This window comes from Stereum hirsutum (genome assembly GCF_000264905.1).
Source record: "Stereum hirsutum FP-91666 SS1 unplaced genomic scaffold STEHIscaffold_12, whole genome shotgun sequence".
NCBI classification, from domain to species: Eukaryota; Fungi; Basidiomycota; class Agaricomycetes; order Russulales; family Stereaceae; genus Stereum; species Stereum hirsutum.
In genome coordinates this window covers 507,710-521,020 of record NW_006763142.1, presented here as the reverse complement: position 1 = coordinate 521,020, position 13,311 = coordinate 507,710, and the positions used below count along the sequence as shown (strand labels likewise).

At 52.8% G+C, this 13,311-nt stretch overlaps 2 protein-coding genes across 2 annotated transcripts; one reads left to right on the top strand and one right to left on the bottom strand.

Annotated features, from left to right (window-relative positions):
- Positions 1 to 699: 699 nt before the first annotated feature.
- STEHIDRAFT_140855 (uncharacterized protein) lies at positions 700 to 5,618 on the top strand. Its single transcript, XM_007306904.1, has 5 exons — positions 700 to 998; positions 1,055 to 1,604; positions 2,467 to 3,206; positions 3,350 to 4,129; positions 4,200 to 5,618. Exons 1-5 carry the CDS (start codon positions 876 to 878, stop codon positions 5,115 to 5,117), a joined length of 3,111 nt encoding a protein of 1,036 aa, XP_007306966.1. The 5' UTR covers positions 700 to 875; the 3' UTR covers positions 5,118 to 5,618.
- Positions 5,619 to 5,680: 62 nt separating this feature from the next.
- Positions 5,681 to 9,704, bottom strand: STEHIDRAFT_123414 (voltage-gated potassium channel). The gene is made up of 9 exons (XM_007306903.1): positions 9,281 to 9,704; positions 9,078 to 9,166; positions 8,526 to 8,736; positions 8,408 to 8,462; positions 7,737 to 8,338; positions 7,564 to 7,657; positions 7,471 to 7,501; positions 6,907 to 7,402; positions 5,681 to 6,832 (listed from the first exon to the last, which is right to left on the bottom strand). Exons 1-9 carry the CDS (start codon positions 9,590 to 9,592, stop codon positions 5,945 to 5,947), a joined length of 2,778 nt encoding a protein of 925 aa, XP_007306965.1. The 5' UTR covers positions 9,593 to 9,704; the 3' UTR covers positions 5,681 to 5,944.
- Between the last annotated feature and the right edge of the window lie 3,607 nt (positions 9,705 to 13,311).

The following is a 13,311-nucleotide window of genomic DNA, read 5'->3' as shown; positions in this document are numbered from 1 at the left end:
ATAGGATCATGATTGGCTGATAATAGGTCGTGTCCTGTTCGTTTTCATGTACATGGCAGGTAGTAAGCGCTGGGACTGATTTCGACGTACCGCTTTGATCGTGCGTCAAAGCGTTCTCCTAGATCATACGAGTGAAAGGCCCGGGTGAGAGGGACATGCTGCAAGTACGATCGCTGGCGTGTTTGAGCTCATTTCGACGTCTGAACGGATACTCGATCTTGCAATTGAACGCTAAAAGGCTTTTGGAATGAGAGTCTAGGCTGTACGATTGAGACGATTCGTACCACGGTGCGGGATGGATTTTCTATCAGAGCCTCGTAGATTAACAGATCCTAGGAGGTGCGTATATGGGTGTGTTGGTGCTGCGGCTGCCCGTCGCCCATGGCTCTATTTGACGCCCAGCCTGAACGTGATATGTATCATCTCGGAAGCGCTCTGAGGATGTTTGAAAAATCCTGCCGAGTCATAAAACAAATATTGTCGTCTGACAGGAACAAAACAACAATTCTGAGAGTCGAGTCAGTGGAAGGCGACGAAGCACTGTGGCCCAAAACGAGTGGCGGGAGAACGATGGGCGGGGATAGCCAGGGATAGCCAGGGAATTGGCCGCGGGGGTCGCGTCATGTCTGTTTATGGGAGGGTGAGCTTCGAACGGGCTGCAGTCAACGCTGTGCGCGCACCTTGTCCTCGACCACCACACCGATCTCCTCTCCTGGCGCCTAGTGGCCTGCACATAGCCCCATACCCACACACACGACGACCAAGCACGACCCAGCTCTGTCTCCAATGATCTCCCGTTCATAATAGCCGTCCCCGCCATCCTTGCACCTTCTCTCCTACTCACCGCTCGCACTTGCCATTCCAGAACAGGTCCAATGTCCAATGACATTCAGAGAGCGGACCAGATTGCTCACAGAGTATACACCAAGCTCGCAAATCTCGTTGTCCATGCACGCTCGACCCAGGAGCACCGGACGCTGCCTAAACCAGACAAATGGGTGCGTGTGTTCTCTTATCGTGTGCTTTCGATTCGAGTGTTCACGAAATTTCGTAGTTCAATCTCGAGACACCGGACATGGACTGCTTCAAGGACCATCTCAGACTATACCGCACCGTATCCACCGCCAGCACAGCCGCTAATACCACTTCACCGTCCTCATCATCGTCCTCACCTTCGGCATCCACGTCACAAGCCAGCGCAATTCCTTTTGAGCTGCAGGTTCTACTCACAGTACCCGAACTTAATGCGAACCAGGTCCTTGTCTCCATAGGCCCCGACTCTTCGCGTCGGCGTATCGACCCTACACCGCAACTCGTTCTGCTCGAGTCTTGGACTCTCACGTTCACACCTCTCAACCAGAATCCGTCACAACAGTCCTTGCAATCACAGGCAGAGACAGACCTCGCGCCATCAACAATATACAAGCATGGAATTGGGCTATTCAGGTCGCTTTATACGTTCTTGAGGGTGATGCCGGCGTGGAAGCTGTATAGACGGCTGAGCAGACGCAGAGCAGGGAGCGCGAAGGGCAATGGGACACTGGGAATCATGCTCAGGGTGAAGCCAAGTAGTAGCGACCGAAACGAGAAGTTACTTGGATTTGGTATGTCCTGTTTCTTTGTTTCTTCATATGGTGAACCCGAGGGGGCTCGGTGAGAAACGCAGGGTCGCACGATGGGTGAACTCGATTCGTGATATTAATGGGCTTTGTTGTAAGCCCGTTGATTCTCGAGCTATACCATTGTATCGTCCCTCCCACTGTCGTGCAGTATTTTGGGCTAATGAGCCTGCGGTGCACCATCCCAGTCGCAGTACCGCAGTGTGGCACCTGTCACTACGAAGTGTGGCCCGACGGTGCTTCTTCTTTCGGACCCTCATAGGGTCAATGTCGTCAGTGCTCATCGTGACTCCGGTGTCCATATTGCCTTTAATTACGGTCAATGACATCGAGACCTAACACCCAGAGAATTCTGATCTTCTCACCAGAAGCCCTGCCTCATGTTCTTTGTCCTCCTATTATCTGCCTCATTCGTTTCCGACGCGTCTATTGTGACTTTGACTGACTCGCTTGTACTCCCTATGCTCAATCACTATTCGTCCATCGACCCTTCGACCATTTCGCCTGCTCGCCTCCGGCCTCGTGTGGCCCATGCTTCCGCCTCATCGACATTTGTCCGCATCGACGGCTCCACGTTCGTTTCCTGCCTGATATGACATTTGGTATCGACCGTAAATTCGACCTCGACCTCGGATACGATCCTTCATAACTCCGACTCATCATCACATAAACCACGGCACCCACGAACACGAACACGACGACCACCGAACGCACGAACGACACACAACCTCACCTCTCGCCACCCCCAATCGCCATATTACGCTCTCTGCACAACCCTGCTCCACCTCTCGCTCTCCCCCCTCCTCGATTACCTCTTCACCACTGTTTTCCTGCCCTACCTAAACAGACTCAAATCCCTCCGCTAGCTCCATCCCCCACCTCTCCTCCACACACACCTTCCCCTCTGTTCCTCACCCAACCGGGACCCTAACACTGAGCACGACATACCTTACGCACCCGAACTTCCAACTCGACGACCTCGAATCACTCCTCTCTTCCCGACTTTTATCTCTCGAATTAGGCGACGCAGGCGGGATCGGAGGCGAATTCACGCCTACGCTCGAGAGGAACCGCCAGCGGGATTCGATATCGAGTTCGCCGGGCAGTTTGGCCGTTAAGACTTCGTTGCCTGCGAGTCCGCCCTCTGGAATCTCTGGACTCCCGCCGACTGGATCTGCAGCTGGGACTAGTGGAAGCTTGGCAGACAGGATGATGATGATGAGACAGCAGGGTGGGTATGCGGGGTTGGCGTCTGGGTCGGGTGGCGGGAGTGGGATGGGTGGTGGTGGGATAAACTCGCAAGGACATGTGCATACGCGGACGACATCGTTTCCGACTATGAACTCTAGCCCGAGGGTTACGCCGTCACCGTTACCTATGGGAAGTCGGACGACGTCGGCGCAGGGCGAGAGGGATCATGGCGTCCCGCCAGGGAGTGGGAGTGCTGCGTCTCTGGCTTCGTCGAGGAGGAGCGCGACCTCTACGGGAGCGGAGGGAGGTGCTGGGGTCGGAGGTTATGGGGTTAGTCTGGCGAGGTTGAGGAAGGAGAGTACGGGCAGTTTGGGAGGCGTGAGGGGGAGCGGAGTCGTAAGTATCGATCTTTCCTTTGTTCCACCATATTCTCACGCCACGTCACGCCACACTCGGTCGCGCCACTCGTCATTTTTATTTTTATTTCTTTGTCTATTTTTGGACGTTCGCTCACTGGACAATATTTTATTCTCCTACAGGACCTGCCCTCCCAATCCCAATCCCCTTCGCACTCACATTCTTCCTCGCCCGGTGCGGGCGGCCTACAAATCCGCCGTCCAACCGTCAACCCTTTCAAATCGTCGACGCTCTCGTCCTCACCCTCCCTCAACTCACCGTCCCCGTCCGTGCGCCAGTCATCACCGTTATCGGGACCTGCGCCGGGACCGCTACCCGTGCGGCAGCCGTCGAATCTTCCTGCATTACCTTTGCCCCCATTGACCAATATCACAAGCTCGCCAACGAGGGAGAGGGCGGGCATGGGCATAGTCCCGCCTTCGCCTATTGGTGGTCCCGGGACGAGCGGTAGTTTGGGGTTGGGTGGAGGTGGGTTGAGTATGGGGAGTGGTGGTGGAGTAGGGAGGTTGAGTTCGAGCCCGGTCGCGCCATTGCGGCCTTCGCCGCCTTTCCAGCCTGGCTCGTTGGGCGGTGGTGCGCCAGGGTCGCTCGGCGATAGACGCTCCCTCGCGTCTAATGAAGGCGTTAGTGGGAGTCCGGGTGTCGGGAGCTTGGGCGCGGGAGGGGAGAGAAAGCGGTATAGCAGTAGTTTTGGACATCGGTATAAGGACTCGGGGGCGAGTGCGGTTAGTTCTGCGGGGGCGAGCGAGGGGAGTGGAGGTGCGAGTGGGAGTGTGGGGCATATTCAGAGTCATAGTAGGAGGGGGAGTCATGGGCAGGGTGCGGGTGTGGGAGGTAGTCAGGGTTTGATGGGCGGCGGTGAAGGTGTGAGGGAGAGGAAGGATAGCGAGAGGAAGGATGTGGTGAGTCTCTCTTTGATTATTTTTCTTTGCCCTGAGTATCGACTGATCAAGTTTACTTTGTCAACCACAGAGTCCATCCTACAAGTACCTATCACCCAACCCCGATGAAGAAGACCTCTCCGCTTTCATGAACGACACCGACCGGCCTAAACCACTGATGTCCCGACAACACACCAGAGCACAAACCCAGTCTCAACCCCAAGCTCTACAACACAGGCGGGGGAGCAGTTCCAGCTCCGCTGGCAGTCCATTGCTCAGCCTAGGCTTAGGCCAAGGCCAGGGACAGGCGCACGACCGACAAGAGACTCTGAGGGGATATGACCGACCGGAGCCGCTCAGGGGACATTCGCCTTCGCCCTTGGGGAGCCCGAGGTTCGGGATTACGGGAGCAGCGGGGAGGAGGCGCTCGTATACTGGTTCTCCGGCTAGTGGGAGTCCTTCGAGCGCGACTGGACGGCCGGTTGGAGGTGATCGAGTTGGGGGTGGGTCGGGCGAAGGCTCGGCATCGGCGGAGGGGGGGAGGGTAGGAGTGTTGACGAGTGCGGACGCTGTGGGTGAAGAGTTGAGGAGGATGAACGAACAGTTCTCGGCGACTTTGATGACGATGGGTGGACGGTCACGGAGGAATAGGGATGCGGATGTGGATAGTGCCAGTGAGCAACGCGAGGAAGAGAGACAGCAGAGGCTCAGATATCGAGAGTTGGAGTCGCCTAGGCGAAGGACGGAGAGGATAAGCGAGGTTACGGAGGAGAGTTCGGGACATACGGGTACAGATAGCGCGAGTCAGAGCGGAAGTATAGGACTTCGAGGTGTTGGAGGGACTGGGAGCGCTGAAGGGAGTGGCAGGATCGAAGGGTTGGGATTGATGTTGAGGACTACGAGACCGGGGTCCAGGACGGATTCGATAACTTCGGAGGAAGTGCTGGGGAAGCTGGAGCTCGGTACTGGCAGTACCGAAGAGGAGAGGAGAAGGAGTATGGGGCGGTAAGGGTTGCCACGATCGCGCACCCGTCATCGGTCGACGAGCATTTATCTCTGACGGGCCATGAACTTACTGAGTAGGGTTGCATGGTCGGAGGGCAGGGGCAGGGGGCAAGAGAGGCCGATTTGGAGCTACGTTTTTTATGATCTCCCTGGTTTGTAAGTTATAGCTGTGTCGTGGGACGCTCGAGCAATTCGCTCCGAGGTCTAGATGGAGCACAGATGTAATCGGACGGACTACCCTATGTTATCCTGCCTTCACTCTCATTTCATCTTGACTGTCGCCTATCAGCATGCATGCCACATCGATGATATCAAGTCCTATTTTTACATACATGTCCAGAGTGGAGGGATGGGGAAGGTTGAAGAGGGGAGGTGTTAACGTTCGCCTTTGCCTACAGTACATATATCGTATGCACGCATTATGATGCCCGTTGTTCCTGTTTTACTTATTCGATGTAAGTATATATCCGGTCTTTCTTGACGTGCATTGGCACGCTACAGACCCTGGTCGAGCTTACTGTCAGGTATGAGCTGCGCGACGAAGGTATTCTTGCAGTTTGTGAACCGCTTCGTATAGATACAAAATACAGTACAGGTAGAGGGAGTGAAGTAAAAAGTGACTTGGAGCGCAAGAAATATTCGTGTACGCGTGATGGTTGTCGTGACTAGATTGATACAAGATGCAGAAAGATACGCTGTCCAAATCCCGAACATTGAATCCACCATTAAAGCCAGAGATAACCGAGAAAACCATTATCGCCGCTTCTGACACCACTAACCGCCATAGGCATATGGGATAGATCTGTCTCTCGGTTTCCTTCCAGGACCTCATTATCTCCTTCTTTCAATCAATAACCTCTCCAATCCTTCCACCTTCCTCAACCGACTCCCCACGGCAAGCACAGCCGCGAAACTCTCCCTGTACTTCCTCACTTCCTCCATGGTTTCCTCGTCAGCCATGGGTCTCGTGAGTTCGTCCCACACCCTTTCGAACGCTTCGTCCTGCTCGGTCGCGCTTTTGGCATGTTTAGCGGGCAAAAACGTATGTGATTCACCTGAATGCCTCCTGGCGTCGCTGCTACTGCCACCAGCATCTGGTGCGCGAATGCGGATAGTCGACTTTGGTTCCAACCCTGCCAATATCTCAACTTCTTCATCTTCGCACTGCTGCTCTTCAGACATCTCGCGACCACTCTCTTCTTCCCCACCCTCGGTACCCCTGTCCCTTGCCATCTCTCTCGCCCGCTTCCTCGCTTCCCTCACAGCCTTAACATCCCTCACTTGCACATTCCTGTCCGCCTTGAGCACAACCTCCGCCTTGCTCCCATCCGGCAAATAATGAATCAGAAGTCGCCGAGCGTGTAATTCAAGTTCGCAAGCGTGTTGCAGAAGGAGCGACGTCAGCGCATTCGTGTCCGACTGAGCGAGAGCCAGGGTGCCATTGGGATCGGCGGTGTAGTTGGAGGAACCGGATCCATCGAGGTCTGATTGCGGGTCTGCAACAGATGAAGTGGAAGCGCTGGGATCGGTCGAGTCTGATACGGGAATTACTGTCGGAAGTGGGATTGTCTGCCGAGAAGGAGTGGAAGAGTCACTGTCGTTGAATGGGGGTGCGGAAACAGAGATAGAGCGGGATCTGGAAATTGATTGATGCCGAGCCCTTTGTTGTTCTTCGAGGCGGGAATGATGCTGCATTACGAATGCACTGTGCGAAATGACCTACGAAACCGCAAATCAATCGTTAATGTTACAGTCAGCGACTGCCTCTCACGAGTGTAAGGTAGCGAGTATACCTTCTCCGTCTCAAGCATCTCCTCCTGCACACCTCTCTCCCCCCTGTCCCTGACCTTCTCGATATCTCCTCCTCCATCTTCTCCTCCAGGCTCTTCGCCCTGCCCAACACCAGCCTCTTCCATCTCCCTCTCCCCCCTCTTCGCACTCTTCTCGCCCTTGGCTTTTCCCTCCCTCTCTCCTCCACACCTCCACAAATTTCTCCACATCCCACCCCTCTGCCCTCTCTCCCACCCTTCCGCCTCGCCCTTCATTCGCTCCGACCCGACCGTCTGCCTAGCCTTCTCCCTGACTTGCGTCCTCTTTGACGCAGGAGTGGTACGAGAACGTGAGTTCCCAGGGTCCGAACGGGCGGATTTAGGGAGACCATAATCGGTCGTGAAGGCGGAGGCTGTGTTTCGGATGCCGTCTGCGGCGCGACGGCGGTCGAGTTGCCAGGTTGAGAGCTTGGTGAATACCTGGGTTACGGTTTGGACGGCAAACGAGGCCATGATCGGACTGTCGCATTCGTGAAATAAACGATAAGCGCGAGTTCTTAGGAGGGTGGCAGGAGATAACGTGCTTACACAGCCACAAGAGAGTAAACAACGAACACAACTAAACAAGACTGGAGTCAGTATGTAGTCCTCGGCCTCCAGGACGGAGAGGGAGGAACGTACCACGGCCAGCGGGACTAACTGGGGCGAAATCTCCGTATCCCAATGTGAGGAAGAAAATGTAACAGAAGTAGAGTCCGTCTCCATAGGTCCAGCCCTTTCAGTCATATAACCACAGCAGCAGAGGACCATCAGTTCACGGCTCGTCATTTAGGGAAAGTATACCGGGAACTTACCTCCAATCTTGAGAAGATGGCAGCTCCGACTACCCAAAATACCACAAACCCACCCAAACTCATCACCAAAGTGTGGAGATAGTCCGTCGTATCATACATCGCATGCATCGCTTCCAGATGGGCAATTTCCCTCTGTAAATGGTCCGTCGAGCTCTCGTCTCTCCCCTTCGTCTTCCTTGCATCTCTCTCCTCCGCCGTCTCCTCCGCATTTCCATGAAAATGCTCGTTCACCAGCCCCGAAGCGACGCGGTCGATTCCTACCGCAGCACTAGGCGGAAGTACCCTGTCCTTGACCTTATTACCGATCTTTCCCCTTCGGATAGAACGGACCCTCGCTATAAGTGTCGTCCGTTTGTTGTGATCGTGGTCATGACCAAGTTGGCCCTGCCACTCTTTGTCCCATTCCGCGATGCCTTCGATCAGGTTTCGCCACCGCTTTTCGTCTTCTTCGCGTCGTCTTTTACGCCTCGATTCCATCCTCTCTGTGAACCAGGAGATAATCATCTGGACGAGGGCGGCGAGGGTGGCGATGCCGGTGAGGGAGAGTGGGAATAGCAGAATTCGGGTAGAGGTCTTTGTAGGAACGAAATCACCGAAGCCAACTAAACACCCAGACAAGTCGTTGTGTTAGGTTAGAAACGCACAACAGAAGTCGGCGAGAAGGGGTTTACCGGTAAGGAAAGCGCTGTTGACGAAATATATACTTTGGAGGTACGACCAGTTTTCCTAGACGGAGCGGGCAGATTGTTGGCTGCGAAGATTCCAAGAAGTGATGAGCAGACGACTCACAATTTTCGAGAAAATCAACGCCGTAATGGCGATCAAGGAGATGAATCCTGTCGTCTGGAGCATGAAATGTCGCCCTGCGATTCGGACCGCCTTGTTTATATCTCTCGCACCAGTAGAACCCGATGGCAATTTTCGACGTGCACGAAACTCGACGAAAAAGTGTAGCATCAAGAGGGCGAGAACCAGAGAGGAGAGAATGAGAGAAACGACGCTGTTAAGAAATAGTGTTAGGTCAGGACAAATGAAACGGTCATGGCTCAGAATCAATTTTTGTTGTGCGGGGTGCACTTGGGGTATTTTCCTCGTGTAGGGTGTACGAAGACTGAGATCCCGATTCTGACGTAGTGGGTCATGCTTACGCCACACGGTGTGGCAAGTTGTAAGTGCTTCGTCGTTATTTGACAGAGATGTTAGATACGTCCATATCCCAGTTCATGGTAAATTATGAGCGGATGCCAAGAATGGCGTGGCGATGGAAATAAACAGCCGACTCAGAGACAAAAATTGGAACAAAGCAGAACAAGAGATAAACTCGAAAGAAATGGTACGCACGCACACCAAAAGCCCTCTGTGTACGAAAAATCCGGCGCATTTCGTGTGAGAACGCCGAAAAGGATGAGATTGAGGAACGCTACAATAACCTCATAGCATCGAAAAGCCAGAAATTATTGTATAGGCCGCGGCGAGCAGTGAACATAACAAATCTTGATCATGAGCGATTTATGCCTATATATCAACTGACAGAATGGACTCACCTTTGTCGTCCACCACACAATACTCGCTCTCGTCGCAACCCTCCACCATTCATCCGCCGTTGAGAATCTGACCACCAATAGAACATTCGCAATAAGATTCGCGCCAAGTCCGACACCGCTGAGCGCAAGGCTTGCTCTGGGATCCGGCTGCTCAATACTTCCTTTGAGATACCATCTCTCTGTCAAAGCTGGAATGTCGAATAGAATAGAAAGTGGGGCGATGATAGCGGCAAGGAGGGGGGCTATAGCTGCGAGATCCTTGGTTCGGGCGCGAGCCCCTGCGATGAGGGTTTGTTTATCGGTGGGTCTCATATTGAAGACATCTCCTATTTATTCCAATGAATATCAGTGTTGTTTGGTTGACGTATAATGAGGTTTTGTCGCCGTCGTCGTTGGCATTGACGGCCTTCGTCGTGGTGGTTCGGAACAGAGGAGACCGCTGTAGCCTGTGGCCCACCCTAGCTCGCCACATTTGGCGATGACGTTGAAATTTCACGGAAAATCGATTTTTTTCTCAGTCAAAAAGAATTCCGCTTGCCGCTTGTCCACATCTGTCCACAGTCTATCCACGGAATTCATTGACCCTCTCTCGTAAATCTTGCCTTTTTGACGCATCAGCGCACAGCTCATGAAGTCTCTTATGCGGCTTGATAGTCTAGAACGCTGCTACAGGCCGGAAAACTGATCTCTTGAAGTTCATTGTTGGCACAGTGACGAGCTTCGAGGATTGTTTTTATTTCCAAATCCTTTGGCCCTTCATACAACACCTGGGACTTGCAACGATTGGCTTCTCAGATTGCAACGACGACTAGTCGTAGACGTTTGAAAACCAAGATTGCGCTGGCCACACACCTCTGCACGATGTATCTCTTGGCCTGTTACTAAAGATCATCAACTCATACTCAAAGCTGTCATACCGAATTATGGTTGTCCAAACTGCCCGACACGCGTACACGGGACGCATACGTCCCTCCTTATTCCGTTTATGATGAGTGGTTCCTAAAGACAGGTATGTGAAAAGAACGCAACTAATCGAGGATTGGGGTCTCACCTCGCGATCATATAGAGTCCTTCAGAAATTATTGGCATCCATTATGCAGTTCAGTACATCTCTCTCTCTCATCTTTCCCTCTCGGCACCGGACTTCTATTCAATGCCCCCCCCTCATTCGCTTTGGGTCTGCAGCGTCGTCCCTCCGTCGTCTCTCCCCGTCTTCATTCCATCTCTGGTTTTGCACCCATGGGCAATCTGACCCCACATAACGTCCAGCAATAGCATGTGTGCAAAGGTGTACTGGGCATTTGAAGTTTGTGACCGTGATAGTTCGTGGTGGTTGCAATGGCGAAAGCGATGCCATGGGGCTGGCATAACTGGGTGTGCATGATGAAGGGTTTATACCATTGGCCACGCATGATGGCTTTGTTCTACGCGCTGGTACGCGCTTCGATGATGATGAGGCTGGCTTTAGTGTGTGTGGGGAAGATGCCTGGACCATGATATCGATGATGGTTGGGTGGCGGTCACCCATGGTCCGCACCTATTATGTATACCTGGGCCTCTCTGCATTGTTCCGCCGCCACCCGTGCCATAGCACAGCAATAAGCTCGAGTCAGCGGCGCCGCCCCCCTCTTACCAAGTTCAGTGTAGCTTGAGATCTTTCCCTGATGCTCAGTGGTGTGGCGCCTCCGGTTGAGTTTGGTTAGGAATGGATCTGCATACGTTGCAGCGCGGCGCCGCTGGAGTCCAGCTATATAGGCTTATCCCGCGCATTGGGATCTCATCGCAGCGGCGCCGCGTCTGTAGCATGTTCCCAGTGGCAAAGTCTACTGTAATGTTGATGGTTCACGGAAATGAGATCCGCCGAGCTATATATCATCTCTCGCGCGCTCGTTCAAACTTTGGACGCGATTGTCTTGCGATATGTACTTCGTTCATCTCTCATACAGTGCATTCGTGGACACAAAGGGCTCGGGATCTTATGGGATAACCGAAGGGAAGTGTGCCAGTATAATCTATCTTTTGTACTGATCAGTGCCGAGGCATGCATAGGCTGGCACACAGTAAAGTCTATCATAGCGCACGTCCTCGGTCTTCTCACACAAACATAACATCATGCATCATGAACAGAAATACATTGTTCGCCGCCGGTGCATCTTTACTCAATGATCCCCTCGGGCGACGTTTGTGCCGACATCACGAAGAACTTAGAGTGAAGCGCCACAATTGCGCCACATCCTCATACGGCTTTTGCCCACAATCAGGAGTCTTCGTGCTGAGGCCTGTATTTATGGCGAGGAACCGATTTCCTCCGATTCTCATCCTTGCTGGTCGGTGAACTCGGTTACCCATGGAATTGACCTTGCTCACGACGCCGCGAATTTAGGATTACTCTTTCTGTTCTATGGCATAGGTGTGCAATTGGCCTTGTTCACGCCGACGTCGAATCGGGCACGACGAGGAGCTAGTGCGGCATTTTCTCCTAACTTTCCTCTTTGGAGCTTATGCGATAGCTCTAGACCGGATTGATTTTGCATGTTCATCCTTACAGTTCTCTGAAGTATCTCTCTCGTCGTCGAGAGCTGTTTTCGGTCAATTTTATTCATGGAAACCCCCTATAAGCTCCACTTCAGCCCTGCGTCAACCCCAGCAGCCATTCCCATCATCAGCGCTTCTGGTTGTCCCAGACTGGTCGGCACTTTGTCCGTAATATAGATCCTCCCTCAAAGACCATCATTTGGCCCGGATGATCCTCCCGAAATCATCTGGCTCAACCTCGATTGAGATAGGAAGTCTGGAGGCTGGAAGACACTATACTTCACAACAGTTGGTACATTAGTTGACTGGAGAATGATAAGACGGACTCTGAGGAATATAAACTTACGCGAGATTACCCCCTCGGTGTCGGCATGAAGAACGGCCTGAATTCTTCCAAAAGATGGGCCTTCACTTCGTTCCGATGGTTGAGAGTAGTCATACGTCCTATGATGGGCCATCTTGGGTCTCGAGCAGCGAGATGGCCTACATGATCCTCGGAATCCATTACTGGCGCCAACGTGAGAGACAGCTCCTCCCGTGCCATCTCGAGGCTGTTGGCGTCAGTGAGTGGCAGGCTGACAGCGAGAGAGCGAGCTTTCTCCAGTAGCCTGACAATGGATGGCCGGTAGAAACAGAAAAAGTCACATGAGTAATGCGACTTTTCTTGACAACAAGGTGACTCGGGATGTGCTGGGGTCAAAGCTTTTCGTGCGGCTGCCATTAATTTCAGGACTTCTCGAATGACAAGTTGTGCATCCTGTACCGTGACAGGATCGGGCGACACCTTAAACACAGTCAGCTGATCCAGAACATCAATCTGATGAATCTGAGGATGTTCCCTCACATTCTCTAGACAATGAACGATCGACTGGATGACAAGGACAGCGAACTTTGTGCCCAGAGTTTTACTAAGCCAACGAACAAGTGCGTATATGACAGGCCTATCACTGCGACCCAAAGCTTTTGAAGATATGAACGCTTGCACGCTCCGTTTAAGATGCTCTGATACCAGAGTTTGCACCTGAATCACGGAAGCAAAAGGAGCTAACACAGTGTCGCACGCGAAGTCCCAAGCTGTCTCGTCTACATCCCAGTCCCTCTCTGGAGTTGACAATGGTAGGGCGGAGAGCAATTTTGCCTTGGTAACAGAGAGTGCGTGGTGAGCGACACTTTCACGTAAGGGAACCTCTATCTGCAGTAGATCACGGTAGTCTGCTAGAAGGAGTCGAATTGTGCCATTTATTTCAGCAAAATCATGTTTTATCGCATCCCAGTCATTTGCAACGATGCATGCCATGGCGTTCGAGAAGTGTGAGTTCCATAGCAATGAGAAGCAGTCTGTCCCTGTTGTCGTCGCGGAACATCGCTCAGCGGCTGATATCAGGACTCCCACAACGCTGGCCATTGTGCTCTTGTCGCATAGTCTCCAGAACCCGCCATAATCTGCGCATACAAAACAGGATCATATGTGAGATCTAAGTCTTGGAAGGTGAATC